Here is a 19,030-nt window from a genome sequence, read left to right as displayed (position 1 = left end):
CTTTGGTCTGACAGACATTTACGTGACATGCAGAAGGCATTGTTTAATGTCAACAAACATGGTGCCACACATAGCTGGCAAATAGCTTAGCATTAGCTCATTACAATCAGTATCACCTTCAAAAAAGTATGTTACATACATCATAGTTGTCCATTACAATCTATGCAATATTCGGAATGCATTATTTGTCACCAGTACTTGGAAATATGTGAATAAAATTGTAAATACATTATGCTCCATACACACATACCATGCTACAGTATGCTACAGTAGATGCAACAACACGATATATGGAAGATAAGGCACTTACTTTGATAGGATGTCCAACGTTATTTTGTGTAAGGAAAACAACAAGGCAGGCAATGCGAGCGCCAGCAAAACTGCGCAAATGTCTGCATACTTGATCTGCGGAAACATTGGTGAAGTGCGAGGGCTCTCCTTGAAGAGAGACATTTGTCCGGCTCAGTAAAGCCTCAAACATAAATTGTCTGCAACTCTGAAATGGGATAATTCTATGTGAATTAATGAGGAGGCGGAACACACCTCAAATCAAATTGTTATTGGAAAATACAACTTGTTCAAAGATAATTTGAAATTGACAAGTTGAAACATACCCTATAGATAATTAACAGGCAGCGCGTGTTAACTGTCCTGTTGCGTAACAATCACATTTTGGAACAGTGAGTGCATTCTGACATCACATGCATAAAACAACTCACTCTGGGGCGACCTTTAAAGAAGTGTGGAACTCACATATGTAAATTGTAAGAGGTGTGCCTTGTTAAAAGTTAATTTGTGGAATTTCTTTCCTTCTTAATGCATTTGAGTCAATCAGTTGTGTTGTGACAAGTTAGGGGTGGTATACAGAATATATGCCAATTTGGTAAAAGACCAAGTCCATATTATGGCAAGAACAGCTCAAATAAGCAAAGAGAAATGACAATCCATCATTACTTTAAGACACGAAGGTCAGTCAAACCGGGAACATTTCAAGAACTTTGAAAGTTTCTTCAAGTTCAGTCACAAAAACCATCAAGCGCTATGATGAAACTGGCTCTCATGAGGACTGCCACATGAAAGGAAGACCCAGAGTTACCTATACTGCAGAGGATAAGTTCATTGGAGTTACCAGACTCAGAAATTGCAGCCAAATAAATGCTTCACAGAATTCAAGTAACAGACACATCTCAACATCAACTGTTGAGTGGACACTGCGTGAATCAGGTCTTCATAGTTGAATTGCTGCAAAGAAACAACTACTAAAAGACACCAATAATAATAAGAGACTAGCTTGGGCCAAGAAACACGAACAATGGCCATTAGACCGGTGGAAATCTGTCCTTTGATCTGATGAGTCCAAGTTATCGATTCTTGCTTCCAACTGCTGTGTCTTTGTTAGATGCAGAGTAGGTGAACAGATGATCTCTGTATGTGTAGTCCCCACCCTGAAGCATGGAGGAAGAGGTGTGATGGTTTGCTTTGCTGGTGACACTGTCTGTAATTTTTTTTAAATTCAAGGCACACTTAACCAGCATGGCTACCACAGCGTTCTGCAGTGATACGCCATCCCATCTGGTTTGTGCTTGTGGGACTATCAATTGTTTTTCAACAGGACAATGACCCAACACACCTCCAGGCTGTGTAAGGGCTATTTGACCAAGAAGGAGAGTGATGGAGTGCTGCATCAGATTAACTGGCCTCCACAAGCACCTGACCTCAACCCAATTGAGATGGTTTGGGATAAGTTGGACCGCAGAGTTTTTTATTTTTTAAATTTCATTTACACAAGCGACCTGGTCAAGATAAAGTAAACCAGTGCGACAAAAACAACAACACAGAGTTAGTTACACATGGGATAAACAAATGTACAGTCAATAACACAACACACAGTCAATGCAAATTAAGTAAGAAGGTAAGGCAATAAATAGGCCATAGTGATGAAGTAATTACAATTTATCACTTACCACTTGAGTGATAGTTGTGCAGATGAGCATGTGCAAGTAGAAGAACCGGTGTGCAAAATATCAGAAAAATATATATATGGGGATGAGGTAGGTAGTTGGTTGGATGGGCTATTTACAGATGGGCTCTGTACAGCGGCAGCAATCGGTAAACTGCTGTGACAGCAGATGCTTGAAGTTAATGAGGGAGATATAAGTCTCCAGCTTCAGGGATTTTTTGCAATTCGTTCCAGTCATTGGCAGCAGAGAACTGGAAGGAAAGGCGGCCAAAGCAGGTGTTGGCTTTGGGGATGACCAGTGAAATATACCTGCTGGAGCGCGTGCTACGGGTGGGTGTTGCTATATTGACCAGTTAGCTGAGATAAGGCACATCTTTATCTAGCAAAGACTTATAGATGACCTGGAGCCAGTGGGTTTGGCGACGAATATGAAGCGAGGACCAGCTAACGAGAGCATACAGGTCACAATGGTGGGTAATATATGGGGCTTTGGTGACAAAACAGATGGCACTGTGATAGACTTCGTCCAATTTTCTGAGTAGAGTGTTGGACGTTATTTTGTAAAGGACATCGCCGAAGTCAAGGATCGGCAGGATAGTCAGTTTTAAGAGGGTATGTTTGGCAGCATGAGTGGAGGAGGCTTTGTTGCGAAATAGGAAGCCGGTTCTAGATTTATTTTTGGATTGGAGATGCTTAATATGAGTCTGGTAGGAGAGTTTACAGTCTAGCCAGACACTTAGGTATTTGTAGTTGTCCAGATATTCTAAGTCAGAACCGTTCAGAGTAGTGATGCTAGGTGGACGGGCGGGTGCGGGCAGCGATCGGTTGAAAGGCATGCATTTAGTTTTACTAGAGTTTAATAGGAGTTGGAGGCCACGGAAGGAGTGTTGTATGGCATTGAAGCTTGTTTGGAGGTTTGTAAACACAGTGTCCAAAGAAGGGCCAGATGTATACAGAATAGTGTCGTCTATGTAGAGGTGGATCAAAGAATCAACAGCGACATCATTGATACAGTTGAATTCGGAAGTTTACATACACTTAGGTTGGAGTCATTAAAACTTGTTTTTCAACCACTCCACAAATTTCTTGTTATCGTTTTGGCAAGTCAGTTAGGACATCTACTTTGTGCATGACACAAGTAATTTTTGTGTTGTTTACAGACAGATTATTTCACTTATAATTCACTGTATCACAATTCCAGTGGGTCAGAAGTTTACATACACTAAGTTGACTGTGCCTTTAAACAGCTTGGAAAATTACAGAATAGAATTTCATGGTTTTAGAAGCTTCTGACAGGCTAATTTACATAATTTGAGTCAAATTGGAGGTGTACCTGTGGATGTATTCCAAGGCCTACCTTCAAACTCAGTGCATCTTTGCTTGACATCATGGGAAAATCAAAAGAAATCAGCCAAAAAAAGTGTAGACCTCCACAAGTCTGGTTCATCCTTGGGAGCAATTGCCAAACCCCTGAAGGTACCATATTCATCTGTACAAAGAATAGTATGCAAGTATATACACCATGGGACCACGCAGCCGTCATACTGCTCAGGAAGGAGACGCGTTCTGTCTCCTAGAGATGAACGTACTTTGCCAGGTCGATAAAGACGGCTGCACAGTACTGTTTTTTATCGATGGTGGTTATGATATCATTTAGGACCTTGAGCATGGCTGAGGTGCACCCGTGACCAGCTCGGAAAACGGATTGCATAGCGGAGAAGGTACAGTGGGATTCGAGATCGTCGGTGATCTGTTAGCTCACTTGGCTTTCGAAGACTTTAGAAAGGCAGGGCAGGATGGATATCGGTCTGTAACAGTTTGGGTCTAGATTGTCTCCCATTTGAAGAGGGGGCTGACAGCGGCTGCTTTCCAATCTTTAGGAATCTCAGACGATACGAAAGAGAGGTTGAACAGACTAGTAATGGGGGTTGCGACAATGGCGGCAGATACTTTTAGGAAGAGATTGTCTAGTCCAGCTGATTTGTAGGGATCCAGATTCTGCAGCTCTTTCAGGACATCAGCTGTCTGGATTTGGGTGAAGGAAAATCAAGCCCCCCCCTCAAGCCCCCCCCCCCCCCCCCCCCCCCGCGCTGCAGAGCTGTTGGCCCGGGGTTGGGGTAGCCAGGTGGGAAGCGTGGCCAGCCGTAGAGAAATGCTTAGTGAAATTCTTAATTATCGTGGATTTATCGGTGGTGACAGTTTTTCCCAGCCTCAGTCCAGTGGGCAGCTGAGAGGAGGTGCTCTTATTCCCCATGGACTTTACAGTGTACCAAACTTTTTGGAATTAGTGCTGCAAGATGCAAATTTCTGTTAGAAAGAGCTAGCCTTTGCTTTCCTAACTGACTTTGTATAGTGGTTCCTGACTTCCCTGAAAAGTTACATATCGCGGGGACTATTCGACGCTAGTGCAGTGCGCCGCAGTATGTTTTTGTGCTGGTCAAGGGCACTCAAGTCTGGAGTGAACCAAGGGCTATATTTGGTCTTAGTTCTAACAGTTTTTGAAAGGGGCATGCTTTTTTAAGATGGTGAGGAAGACACTTTTGAAGAACAACCAGGCATCCTCTACTGACGGGATGAGGTCAGTATCCTTCCAGGATACCCGGGCCAGGTTGATTAGAAAGGCCTGCTCGCATAAGTGTTTTAGGGAGCGTTCAACAGTGATGAGGGGTAGTCGTTTGACCGCGGACCCATAACGGACGCAGGCAATGAGGCAGTGATCGCTGAGATCCTGGATGAAAACAGCAGAAGTGTATTTAGAGGGGAAGTTGGTCAGGATGATGTCTACGAGGGTGCCCATGTTTACGGATTTGGGGTTGTACCCGGTAGGTTCCTTGATCATTTGTGTGAGATTGAGGGCATCTAGTTTAGATTGTAGGACGGCCAGGGTGTTAACATACATCTTGAATAACGTTCCAACCGGAGAATTAGATTGACTTCAGATGAGCGGTGGAACGGAGGTCCTCCTCATGTGAACGGGCATGGTGAAAGCATGGTCACGTCGTGGCAGTGGTGACTAATTCCTGTCTCCTTCGGCCCCCCTTCACATTAGAGTCATCAGACAAAGTTCTATTGACTGTTGACATCTAGTGGAAGCCGTAGGAAGTGAAAACTCATCAATATCTCGCTGTAATTTCAATGAGAACTTGGTTGAAAATCTGCCACCTCAGAAAAAATCCAAACAGGAAGTGGAACTTCTCAGATTTTGGCCTGCCATATGAGTTCTGTTATACTCACAGACATAATTCAAACAGTTTTGGAAACTTCAGAGTGTTTTCTATCCAATATGAATAATAATAAGCATATATTAGCAACTGGGACTGAGGAGCAGGCAGTTTACTATGGGCACCTCTGTGCACCTTTCATCCAAGCTACTCAATACTGCCCCTGCAGCCATGAGAAGTTAAGCGAAGAGTGAAGGAAAAGCAGCCAGCAAGTGCTCAGCATGTGTGGGAACTCCTTCAAGACTTTTGGAAAAGCATTCCAGGTGAAGCTGGTTGAGAGAATGTCAACAGTGTGCAAGCTGTCATCAAGGCAAATGATGGCTACTTTGAAGAATCTAAAATCTATTTGATTTGTTTAACACTTTTTTTTTACTACATGATTCCATGTGTGTTATTTCATAGTTTTGATGTCTTCACTATTATTCTACAATGTAGAAAATAGTAAAAAAATTAAGAAAAAACTTTGAATGAGTAGGTGTGTATCCAAACTTTTGACTGGTACTGTATATACAGTGCATTCGGAAAGTTTTCAGACCCCTTGACTTTTTCCACATTTTGTTAGCCTTTTTCTAAAATTGATTAAAATAGTTTTATTTTTTATTATGTATTTATTCTGTCATCAATCTACACACAATACCCCATAATGACAAAGCAGAAATACGTTTTTAGACTGAAATATGACATTTACATAAGTATTCAGACCTTTTACTCATTACTTTGTCGAAGCACTTTTGGTAGCGATTACAGCCATAAGTCTTCTTGGGTATGGCGCTACAAGCTTGGTGCACCTGTATTTGGGGAGATCTCCCATTCTTCTCTGCAGATTCTCTCAAGCTCTGTCAGGTTGGATGGGGAGCGTCTCTGCACAGCTATTTTCAGATCTCTTCAGTGATGTTCAATCGGGTTCAAGTCTGGACTCTGGCTTGGCCACTCAAGGACATTTAGAGACTTGTCCCGAAGCCACTCCTGCATTGTCGTGGCTGTGTGAACTGAACAAAAATATAAATGCAACATGTAAAGTATTGGTCCCATTTTTCATGAGCTGAAATTAAAGATCTCAGAAATGTTCCAAACGCACAAAAAGAGTATTTCTCAAAAATGTTGGTGCACAAATGTGTTTATGTCTCTGTGAGTGAGCATTTCTCCTTTGTCAAGCTAATCTATCCATGTGACAGTTGTGACATATCAAGAAGCTGTTTAAACAGCATGATCATTACACAGGTGCACCTTGTGCTGGGGACGATAAAAGGCCACTCTAAAATGTGCAGTTTTGTCACGCAACACAATGCCACAAATGTCTCAAGTTTTGAGGGAGCTTGCAATTGGCTGACTGCAAGAACGTCCAACAGAGCTGTTGCCAGATAATTGAATGTTAATTTCTCTACGATAAGCCACCGCCAAAGTCATTGGCAGTCCATCCAACTGGCCTCACAACCGCAGACCACGTGTATCCACGCCAGTCCATGACCTGCACATCCTGCTTCTTAAGGGTGGGCTTATTTCAGGCAAAGTGAGGGCTGCCCTTGGAGCAAACTACCTTGGTGCCAATATGGAGCCGATGAGCAAGGGTGCATCGGCACAATGTGGGCAGTCTACATGGGTCCAGTGTTTTAACCCTCAATTTTTTGCTGGGAAAAGATTAGCTTATTTCAAGCAAAGTGAAGGCTGCCCTCACAAGATATGGGCTGCCCACACTGGGACACACTGGGGCAATGCCTTGGGAGCCAATGTGGATTCGATGAGTAAAGGCACATGGGCCCAATGTGGGCAGCCTACTTGAGGCCAATATTTTAGCCCGCATTGTGTTAATCTCTACATGTTTTCTGGGTTAGTGCTTAATGCAAAGTTAATGAAACACTTGTTAACAGCCTGAACCGATTTCAGTAACACTTCATTCTGTAGTGCTGTCTCAGATGGATTGTTTTATATTTCAAAATTACGTGGTAATTGCTAGGTTTTATATGAACATTAAACTCTCGAGCAAGAGTTGAAAGCTTCCTCAAAACTTGATACATTTGTGGCATTGTGTTGTGTGAAAAACAGCTAATTTTAAAAACAGAAAAAACACAAAACAGCTAATTTTAGTGTCCTTTTATTGTCCCCAGCGCAAGGTACATCTGTGTAATGATCATGCTGTTTAATGAGCTTCTTGATATGCCACACTTGTCAGGTGGATGGATTATCTTGGCCAAGGAGAAATGCTCACTAACAGGGATGTAAACAAATTTGTGCACAACATTTTAGAGAAATATGCTTTTTGTGCGTATGGAACATTTCTGGGATCTTTTATTTCAGCTCATGAAAAATGGGACCAACACTTTACATGTTGCTTTTATATTTAGTTCAGTATAAATGGCCCATAAAGTAAAAGGTTACAAAACCTCCTCTGATATGTGTGGTGTCCTCAGCTTTGTGCTCCAAACAAGGTTCTGATCCCGGAGCGCTACCTGGATGTGGAGCCCAACACTCCTCTCAGCCCAGAGGAACAGAAGGAGAAACAGAAGAAAGTAGAGAGGATCAAGACTCTCATTGCCAAATCAAAGTAAATACAGACACCACAAACTACTGTCCAACACACCTCTCACTCACACATTCGTACAGTAGTGTATTTACTCATATTTTGGCTAAACTTCCTCTCCGCTCGATCTTCTTTTTCACATAAATGTTATGAAATGCCACATGTTCTGTATTAAAAGTTATAATTTAATCTAATTTCTCTTGCTCTCTTTGTCACACTTTCTCCCTCCCCTCTCTCCCCTGCCACCTCTCCCTCTCCCTCCAGTCTCCAGAATGTGGTTCCCCTACTGGACGGTCCTACTGAGGGGGGCGGTCCTCATCACCATGGCAACCCAGAGCAGAAGATCCAGGAGCAGGAGAAGAGGATCGAGATCTCCTGTGCTCTGGCCGCCGAGGCCTCGCGACGCTCCCGCCTGCTCTCCGGTGAGGACGCCTCAGCCGCCTGCCGCTTCACTGCCACCACCCCGACCACCCTGTCACCACGGTTACTGCCTTCACAGTTACCGTTGCCCACCCCGACCGTGGCCCTGTCGCCCCCCTGCCACTGATGAGACCCCCAGAGATGACAGGCGATGTGTTGCTGAAACACCTCCCCCTTCCTCCAAAACCCCTTCCCTCCTCCCTATGACACACATTTCCTCTACCAATCACAGAAATGATCAATCCCTCTCCTGTTTGCAACACACTCAACACTCAACATCAATGACAGCTTTTTAGGGGTTAAATTGGAGGTGAACATAGTGGAACTGCCTTGTTCGAAAGAAAAATATTTTGATAAAATATATACAGTCATTTTTGGGGGAAAAGTTTCTAAGGCCCAGTTTCATGAAGAATAAAATCCCAATATAACCCCTAGTTACATCTCACTGTCAAATGTCTGCAAAATATCCGCTGCTTAAACCCAGCCAACCACACTCCTCCATTCCCTCATTTTCTGCTGTACTGCAATATACTCCACTGTCCACTGTCCACTACTCAACCACTACCTAACCCAAGCCAACCACACCCTCAGTTCCTCACCATATGCAGTAGTGTATACCTGGGGTGTACTCACTAGAAACCAAATGAAGCAAATGGGATGAAACGGGGAGGGACCTACCTGAATTTGTCTAATATGAAACTCACGTTATCTTTGCGGTACATTTTCCATTACAAAACATTTTGCTAGAGTTTGTGACACAGTGCATTAATGAAGAAAAAAAACTGGTCACAGTTACACTCATTGCTATTCAAGGATCTGTATCCGCTCCTACAAAAAGGGTTCATAAACCTTGTCATTTCACAGGGCATCCCAAGACAATGCCACATGTCACCTGTCCCTGTCCCCAGAGCAATAGATTAACAGAGATTTGATCAACTCAGATGAACCAAGATTTAGAATCTGTAATGTCGCCATGTTACCACCAAGCGTTCTAAGATGTTAATCTTCCATTGAGAAATCCAAATAAGAAGGGCATTGTTGTGGAAAGTATGGTGCCAGCAGGGAAGATAGTTTACCAAACTGTTATCTCTAGCTCCTGCTGTCTCGCTGTCTGTTTCACTAGTCCACTTCTGTCCATGGGATGCACGTTTGACCACAATATTGTTTTGGACATTCGTTTTAGGACTCACGCCCAACTGAGTATTCTTCTCAATGCATTCTCAATTGATGCTGATGAAGATTTTTTATCTAAAGTGCATTACAGGTGCTTGGAAACACGATGACGTATCAAAAGTTGGCAAATAATGAGTATGACAACCTTTTGTCATCATTGTGATGTTGCCAGATTGCCTTTAGATGCAGTAGCACTTTATCCAGCTAGCTAAGACTGGGGGGGACAGCATCGGATTGTAGCTAGCTAACATTAGCATTGCTGCATTTGATGAATTTAGTTAGCTAATGGCAACATTTCCATTCCTTTAAAGTACATTTGACGACATCATAATGATGAAAAAGTTGTCTCCTACTAATTATTTGCCTACTTTAGCAATGTCATCATATTTCCAGGCCACTATAGCGTACTTCAGATGAAACATTCCTTAGCCCCTCTTCGGTGACTGGACACCAGGAGCAGTTTGCACCAGTTGTGCATAAAAAAGCTGGTCTTAAATACTAGTTCGGCTTAGATATGTCCAATTTTGGTAACAGGATTTACACTTGTTGCAAACCCCCCCCCCCCCCCCCCCCCCCAAAAAAAAAACTAGTCGTAGTTAAATCCGGCATGAGCAATGCGCGTTCATTAGATGTGATGCTTCATAATGATGGTTGCTAGGCAGTGCCTGTTACTAGGCTTTTACCATCTTTGTGGCCGTTCTAAACTTTGCGAGGCATGTCCCATCAATTCGCAAAGCCCGCCACTATGCATGCATGTTTTCTTAACCACAACTGGCTGGATGAATTAATAATGGCTGTGAGAATGAATATCACTGAATTACAAAAATATTGGAGTAAAGTATGCTAACGCCATTGAAGCCATGTATCATATTGTAATGAAACAGGCAGGGAGCAGGCATCGAACCCTCGACCTTCAAGCCGAAATCCAGCACGCAATCAACTGTGCCCCAAAAGCATGTTCATGCGGCAGAGTCGATATCCGCGTTTATAAACCCAGGGTCGTTACACTATTATTGCTTTCTGAAATTAAGTCATCCAACTGTTTTAAATACTTTAAAGCAATAGCCGTGTGTGGTCAACTATAATTTCAGCAACGTTATGATTGGGACAGTGTTATCACGCTGCTTTGAGACAAGACTCGTATTGATAAATCAATAAATATAATATTTTTGTTTTCACGGAATCTCCATTTTGATATTTAGTTACAATTAGGCTGGGAAAATGTTTGTGGAATTGAGGTGAGTGTTTTCATGATGATAATCTTTAGTCTAGTTTGCTCGTCAAACAGTGTTATCAGAACATTTTGCTAGCATGTTATGTAGCCTACGGTAGCCCAGTATAACAGGTGGATTCATTTGCCAAGGCTATATCCCGACAAAAAGCCCTTGACTTGTCTGATAATCAATCAATGTGATTTTGTTTCAAACAGTCTCCATCTATATAGTTGGTTGTTTGATCTCTGTCTGGGCAAATTAGTGGAGGTGGCAGCTTATCTATTTTACTGAACAAAAATATAAACACGACATACAACAATCTCAAAGATTTTACTGAGTTACAGTTAATATATGGAAATCAGTCAATTGTAATAAATGATTTATGCCCTAATGTATGGATTTCACATGACTGGGCAGGGGCACAGCCATGGGTGGACCTTGGAGTGGTTAGGCCCACCCACTTGAGAGCCAGATCAACCCACTGGGGAGCCAGGCCCAGCCAATCAGGATTAGTTTTTCCCCACAAAAGGGCTTTATTACAGACAGAAATACATTTTAAAGTGGCCTTTTATTGTCCCCAGCAAAAGGTGCACCTGTGTAATGATCATGCTATTTCATCAGCTTCTTGATATGGATTATCTTGACAAAGGATAAAATGCTCACTAACAGGGAAGTAAACAAATGTGTGCACAAAATGTATGCAAAAAAAAGCTTTTTGTGGATAATGTAAAATGTTTGGTATCTTTTATTTCCGCTCATGAACCATGGGACCAACACTTTACATGCTGCATTTATATTTTTGTTTCGTGTAGATTGATAATAACTGCTCAGATACATTTAGCATTATAATGTAGCATAAATCAAGTGTATTATTTTGCTATTGACTCGCGCATAGGAAACTCGAAAAGCCTGCTGAGGTTCTGAAATATGAACACGAGAGTCACATTCTTTTGAAAATATAGATTGCTATCATTTTCTGTTCAAATCGTTAAAGAAGATCTAAGAATATCTAATCTAATACCCTACACCTGCTCCCTACTAGGCGTAGAATCTATGCCCAGGAGTAGCTCACAGAAGGACTTACGCCAAGGTGGTCCAACAGGTAGAATTTTTAGGTCCTGCATAGAGCACATTTTATTTCAGACGTAGAGTTGCGACCCACTTAGGGAAAGGGGGATACCTAGTCAGTTGTCCAACTGAATGCATTCAACTGAAATGGTCTTCCGCATTTAACTCTGAATCAGAGAGGTGCTGAGGCTGCCATAATCGACATCAATGTCTTCGGTGCCCGGGAAACAGTGGGATAACTGCCTTGCTCAGGGGCAGAATGACTGATTTTTACCTGGTCAGCTCGGGGTTTCGATCCAGCAACCTTCGGTTACTGGCCCAACGCTCTAACCACTAGGCTACCTGCCGCCAAACTGGAGCAACCACCCCAGTAGCCCTTTGGGCACCAATATGGTGGAGGAATCTTAAGGACGTTCATAACAATGGCATGACGCGACTGAGTGATGGAGGTGCAATCCATGAGAAGTGAGATATCGACAGAGTCTCCGTTTGCTGAAAACTACAGCACAATTTCTCACTGCCTACTACATATCACTATCTCTGTCTCTACCCTACCCACAACCAACCACATATCACTTATGCATAGTCATCACAGATTATGATAATGGGAAATTGAACATAAACTTGTCAATGTAAAGTGATGAGCTGAAGGAAAACAAATCTGTTTTTTTCATCAAGTCTTATAGGACTGTGAAGTATTCAATCATACTGTGTGCTGCCTGCTGTCAGTCGCGGTCATTACATGGTCATTAAACCATACCTTTGAGCATGCGTCACCCTTGACTGGACAGATACTGTTATTGTCCAGCTGCACAGAGTTCAGTACGAACCAAGTATCTGTTACGCTGCTGGTGCCAGATAGCAGACTTTGTTTTATCTTGCGTCCAGAAAAGCACTTTGCATTATGTTCAACCATATTATCTTTAGAGTCATAATATCCTATCCACATATATTCTGCAAGTTTACCTACAATTTGTTACTGACCTTCATGCTTTCTGTCGTTACAAGTATTTACTTTGTAAATGTAATCTCGATTACAGCTGTTCAAACTGTTTAATTTTCTGAATGTGGAGCCAAACTCCAGATCCAGGTGTAACAAGTTTATCCTAGCAACATTCTCTTGCTTCCGCAGTACAAAGCTATACAGGCTTAGCACCATATCCCTACAGATTTATCCCCACAAGCATAACCATATCCTGTTATGCTTGTGGGTTGGAGTTAGTGCACAGTCCTCCCTGTTGTAGCTGCCTCAACCCTTTATTATTGCTTTACACCTTCATGTTTTGCTATTTGTTTTGCTCGTTCTCACCTCACACCCCCATTCCATTCCAGCCCAGTGCGCCCCCAGCCCCCCCGCCTCCCCGGCCAACCTGGCCCCTCCCCCGTCCTGCACCGACTTCTCCGACTCCGTTCACATCATGAAGGTGTGAGTCTGTGAAGGTGAGTCCCCGCCCACCAACCACACCTGCAACCCCCCCTCCCTCCCTCCTCACCCCCTCTCTGGTCCCCTCCTCCTACCTCACACCCCCTCCTTTACCTCTCCTGGTTTGGGCAGGACTCTTAGTTTTTCACTCATGTGATGTCTTGACCAATGGCCGCAAGTGGAAATTGTATTGCTATCTGCTTTACTCAATTGTTTTATTAACTGGAAAATAGTTCTGAATGCTCTCAATGAACAGTGCTAACACAATATTTATGTTTTCTATACCGAAATAACCGTACGACAATCGTATATTATTACCAGTCCTTGTCCACGTACTGTACACATTTCAAGGTACAGAAACGATTAACCAGTAAAATATCTCTTGAAGATTTGTGGAGGCCTCCCCCTGAAGTCGGGATTATCTGTCTCTCAGTTTGTGCTGATGTAGGACACGGAGAGGAAGTGAGACTGAAGTGTTGCTGTTAGAGAGAGTGAAGACAGCTGACTCAGATGTGAAGTTGTCTACCCTGTATTTGTACACAGGGTTAAATTAGTACTGCTAAGCAGGGGCAATTCAGGATGGGACCTCTGCCATGGACCAGTCAATTTAGAGCTATATTCTTTGAATGAAGCCAGGCTGCCACGTCCAACACATACTCAGCAATAAATGCCAATAATGATAAACTGCTGTTTCAGACTTTGTAGCTAATAGTCATCGTGTTAAACTAATAGGAGGATCACGCTTCCTGTCAGCACCGTTTGGACAAGCGGGGATCAAATATCAGATCGTTTTTGTCATTTTTAAATTTGCTTATGTGCTTGGTTATGACCATAATCCTTACTAAGAACACAGTCCTGTCATTCCTGGACAAAAACGTACACCTCCCAAACGATCCTGATTTACTTCCCTGCATTGTGTTTGACAAAAACAACTTGAGATATTGGCAAAAACATCTTGAGATATCCGCCTTACTTTTAAACATTGGTAGGTTCACACATGGCCCTTCCCAAAACCCAGGTGCACAAATTGAATGCAGACTTGCACAAATGGCACAACAATGCAATACTTTATAAGAGCGTGAAGTCCTTGTATGTTCAGTTCCAACCTAATGCCTTTCTGCTTGACTGACGGTGTTCAGGGTCTGTTGTCTGCATACTCACAACAAACAAAGTTTTATCCTAAATGTATTAAATAAAGCGGCGGTCACACTTCAATGACTTTCTATTACCATTCTTGTTGTTTTCAAGCTAATGTTAGTTAATCAAATCAAATTATATTGGTCACGTACATATGGTTACCAGATGTTAATGCGAGTGTAGCGAAATGCTTGTGCTTCTAGTTCCGACAGAGCAGTAATATCTAACAAGTAAACTTGTATCTTGTGAAAAGCACCATTGTGGACTTGTTGTACCCAAATTGCAACCATGCAGAGTATGTTCAGTGGACGATTACTCAAGTCGACGTTGCACTGCAGCTTTCTCAGCCTTGTCGTAACATCTATTGAGTCCCCTCAATAACCACTCATAAACATAACAGGGGCACATCCTGTACTCAACGACAGGATCCTCAGCAGTGATTGGTACAAACTGGCCTGGAGTGGTTTACCAAAATGAGGCAGCACAGAGAGTTGTCCTGTGGTCAAATAAGCATTTAGAGAGTCACACAAACAAATAGCAGAAAGGGAACTCATCTGAGTCTGGAAACATTTCCGTTCTCTGCTTTCAATTTTCATTGTGTCTTTGTTTGAGTGTTTTGTAAAAGTGGGTTTTACTGGGATTAAAGTATGTTTTCTCTCTTTCATCTCTCTCTCTTTCATCTCTAGCTCAAGCTCTGGCTGCCGTCAAGTTTGACGGAGCGTCCTTCTGAGGATCCACTGGAATATAAAGAAAATGCCCAAAGAAACTGGTTATATTTACAAACTGGTTAATCTCCCAGACCACCTGCCCGCCGGTGTATAAACCCAAATGACCTCCACAACAACACAACCGGAAACATGAAGCTGTCACAGGAAGTTTGGGAAGTTGACCACCTGAGGACCTTTTCAAGGCAAACAGACTATGATGGAGGACCACACCTCCCAACAGAAGGGGGTCTATAACGGCACCCTCCACTCTCTCTATCATTCACCACACTTACACAATTCTTCTTAGTCTAGGCCTGGCAGAAAATAGCTCCTCTATAAGGGCAGGTAACGCAAACTAAACAAATGCAAATAAAACACAATGCTGTAATTTTTCACTATTTTGGGGATGATGCGTTTGACACAGCATTTGATACTGCTAAGCTAGCCAGAAACCAGGGGGTGTATACAGCACTCAAACATGCTCTCCTCCATGCTACACTGACAGTGGGACTGTTTCGACAGTTTTCTCCGTTACTCAGCTCAGGAAAGGTGTATGCTATAGAGAGATTAGAAGGACCACAGAGACTAGAAGCCCAGGACAGTAGAGTTCTGTGACTGAACGGTTCAGGAGGGGACTTATCGTACGTGATGCACGGATCTCTGTTAAGATGAAGAGGGATTAGGACTGCCGGAGCTGGACTTCAGGAAGAGGGACTGGGGAGTGAGAGCTTCTTATTGGTGCAGAGAGCAGTAGAACCAATCAGAGGCTGATGTTACACTGTAACAGGAAATGGTCACCGAGGAGGAGGCGGACAGATGGTAGTTCAAGAGCCATAAAGAGAGATATGAGCGGGAACAGTAACATAACACAGGGTTTCCCACACTTGATCCTGGGGCCCCCCTGGGTGGACGTTTTGGTTTTTGCCCTAGCACTACACAGCTGATTCAGGATCGAGTTTGGGGAAACCCTGACACAACAGGAAATGGCCTCTTCAGAGCAATGTAGTTTTGTCTCTGATTGGCCCCCAGGTCATTGTTTCAAACTCAGTTAAACAGGCCTTGACCTTCGACTTCCTGGCGTCGTCTTCAGAGGCCATTAGTGGGAGAGCTGTACTGTATGAAAGCACCCCCCCCCCCCCTCCACTCAATCCAGTGGTCGCAGAACATTGGTGTACAGCAGTGTTTGCATGAGTCTCCCTTCGATTCCTTCCAACACCTCTTATCCCAGGTGAGGAACACACCTATTGAACACCTAACCCACTGTGACGCCTGCCTCCCAACCCTTTCTCCAGGCTAGGCTACACCCCCTCTGTCCCCTTTCCCGTCCTACACCCAGGGCTGGCTGGGACCTATATACGTATGTGTGTGACTGCCTGCAGGAAGACCTATCCTGCCTCACTCTGAAACCACTGTTAGTTCTCTGGTAACTGTGTGTCTTGATGTGAGTACAGCCCACACACCATTGGCATTAAAGCCATTGGACTCCTCTTAGTTCTCTCACTGCTATAAGACCTTACTTCAGTGGTACAGTATGTCAATAGATACATGTGTAGATAAAATCTCTCTATATCTACATTTATATATACATACAGTACAGTATATAGTATGTGGAAAGACGTCAGTAAAAGAAGTGACCTTAGAATAAGTCTGCTAGTTGAAACACTTGTTTGTGTTAAGATGGGCCAGCAACTTGCATCACAGCCAACTTACAGTGTGTACATATCAGAAAGCTAAATGCATCCTACATGTATCATATCGCTAATATTATACAGTGCTATGTTGAAGACTGAACCTTTTTAGCATATAGAGGTCGTTTATTCTGATCAATACGTTTTTACCTCTCCAAATACATCGAATTATTTTTCTATGAGGAGTCACTTCTAACGTGATCAACCACTTTGGGTGAGACAGATAGATAGACACAGAAATATATAGACGTATTGCTGTCCTGGTCAGGGTCGGAGGAACTCATATATTATACACATATATGACAAGTCACTCCACATTCTAAGTGGAGGATGTATCATGGTGCAGTTATGAGCAACATACTCGTCCTCTTCCTGTCCTCTAATATAAGTTGCTGACCCATCCTTTGCATTTTGGCTGTCTCTTAATAAGGAACATTTGTTTGTCAGTCGATCACTGTTTAGTGTCTCCAGATTTAACCTGTGGCCTCTGAAACAGCAGCCCTTTTTTTATTTCTGTCTTCATTCCTCCCTCACAATCCACCCATCTTTCCTTCTCTGTCTTTTTTCCCCCATTCCATTCGTTTCTCCCCCTTTGTCATATTGGCTCAGAGGCAATGCTGTGTCTGTATTAGAAGATATCTTTCTTCAGACTCAAGCCACCGTGTTTGGAGGCAAGTTAAACATTTGTGTACACAAAGCAGATTATTAAAAAAAAAAAGTCTGAAGAAAATAGTTATATTTTTTTCTTGTTTGAGAAAGGGACAACTAAGGTCAGAAGATGCAGTACATATTTTTTTAGACTCATGGGTATTTGATGACTAAAATAAGGTTTCAGCCGACAGGTTACATTTTTAGCATGTAATCAGGAATGTTTTGCGTTTTTCACAATATTGGGGGAAAATGATTATTGCTAAAATATTTTTTTAATTTGCTTTTAAGATTTGTCTTGAAGGCCCTGGTTTAAAGATGATTTTGAAAATATTGGTATTTTTGGAACAATTGGCCTCATATGTGTTGAGAAACACAAAACAGCCAAATACGGGGCGTCCAATATTTGATAGAAAATGTAGCATTTATGGCTAATAATGATGTGGAAAGATTTAGCACATTGGTCTATGTACATATTTCCCATTTCAACTACGTATATCTTAATAATAACATCAACTGTTGCTATTTTGGCGAAAATACACAAAATGCTTGAACTATGCAAATAAAAAAGTAAAATATCATATGCTTGCTTTAGGAAAACCTTCTTGCAATAAAGTGAATGTATACAAATATATACAGTATGTGTTTCTCTTTAGATGTTTTCGGAATATTCCGCCGTACTTTCTAAGAAAAATTATAATCATAATCATTGATATTATTACCGTTATTGTTTTGATCATGATATCGATGTTGAGTATCACTGCCAAAATAATTATACTACTGATCATCATACTTTCTGTCTGTTATATTAATAGACCTTTACTGACAATATCATAAGGACTCATATTATATCATATGGACTCTTATATTATATCATAAGGACTCTTATATTATATCATATGGACTTTGTTATATTCTATTCTATGTGTATGTCTGGATAAATAAACCTGAAGATATCATGTAGACTTTGAAGACTGGCTGGATGTGTGGAAAACACAGTATGAAATCAACTGTCATTTGACTTTCAGTATTCCTCTGAAAAAATGTATTCTGTGTCGCGTACACATTTGACTGAAAGATGATCACAATGGAGACCCGAGTTCGGAGGTTAGAGGTCAAACCCATCATTGACATGGTGAAATTATGGGGCTCGCATGGAGAACACTTTCTGAACTGTGCTATATGGTCAACAATACTGGACTTCATAGGTAACTCATTTACAACCTCCAATAAAGTGTATTTGAATTATTATAAGGTAAAGCTATCATCTGTTTGTTCTTACTGGCATGGGTAGCCTAGTGGTAGCGTTTGGCAAACTCCAACTTTTAAACTTCTATTGAAAGATCACAGTTTTATATCTGGCAACAACAACAAATAAATCCCCTAAATAATGTTATTGTCAAAGAAATGTGTTGGAAACACATAGATTAGTATGCCAAACTCGGTTTAGTGGCACTCCAAACACCAATACAAGCACGTAAATTGTCCGCCATTTGAGTATGAGAAAAATAGTATGTCACATTTCAATGTCATAATCATTTTGGCTTCTCATGTAGTATGAACGCATTGTAAACTTTTCTGGAATTTCACACCCACAGTGCATTCAAACCTGCTTTAGTAGGATTTGAAGTTAACTGAGCTTGCTGTTGTTGAGCGGCAACTTCTTTTTTAACCTAGCTAGCCAGTTATGTATCCGAATCCGTAGCAAAGTAGTACGCTACTGCCGTGGCGTACTGCATACTTTTTACTAAACATTACGTAATAAATAGTACGTGACGATGAGTACATACTATGCAGTTTAAGTATGCAGTACGCTAGTATGGGAATTCGGATGCTGCTTGTGGCTCTGAGTA

General features: G+C 42.1%; 1 protein-coding gene across 20 annotated transcripts in view; it reads left to right on the top strand.

Annotated features, from left to right (window-relative positions):
- Positions 1-17,811, top strand: part of LOC129843275 (pleckstrin homology domain-containing family A member 6-like) — a 169,372-nt gene extending 151,561 nt beyond the window's left edge. For 19 of the 20 annotated variants that reach the window (XM_055911945.1, XM_055911939.1, XM_055911970.1 and 16 more), the window contains 4 exons: positions 7,590-7,723; positions 7,964-8,121; positions 12,907-13,014; positions 14,821-17,811. In XM_055911945.1, coding sequence (XP_055767920.1) covers positions 7,590-7,723; positions 7,964-8,121; positions 12,907-13,004 — 390 coding nt within the window. In that variant the 3' untranslated portion in view covers positions 13,005-13,014; positions 14,821-17,811. The remainder of the gene's footprint in view (positions 1-7,589; positions 7,724-7,963; positions 8,122-12,906; positions 13,015-14,820) is intronic. The other variant, XM_055911917.1, reaches the window with a different exon arrangement.
- Positions 17,812-19,030: the final 1,219 nt, after the last annotated feature.

Source organism: Salvelinus fontinalis, chromosome 3 (assembly GCF_029448725.1).
Source record: "Salvelinus fontinalis isolate EN_2023a chromosome 3, ASM2944872v1, whole genome shotgun sequence".
Lineage (NCBI taxonomy): Eukaryota > Metazoa > Chordata > Actinopteri > Salmoniformes > Salmonidae > Salvelinus > Salvelinus fontinalis.
The sequence above is the reverse complement of the archived record's forward strand: the minus strand, read 5'-3'. Positions and strand labels throughout refer to the sequence as shown.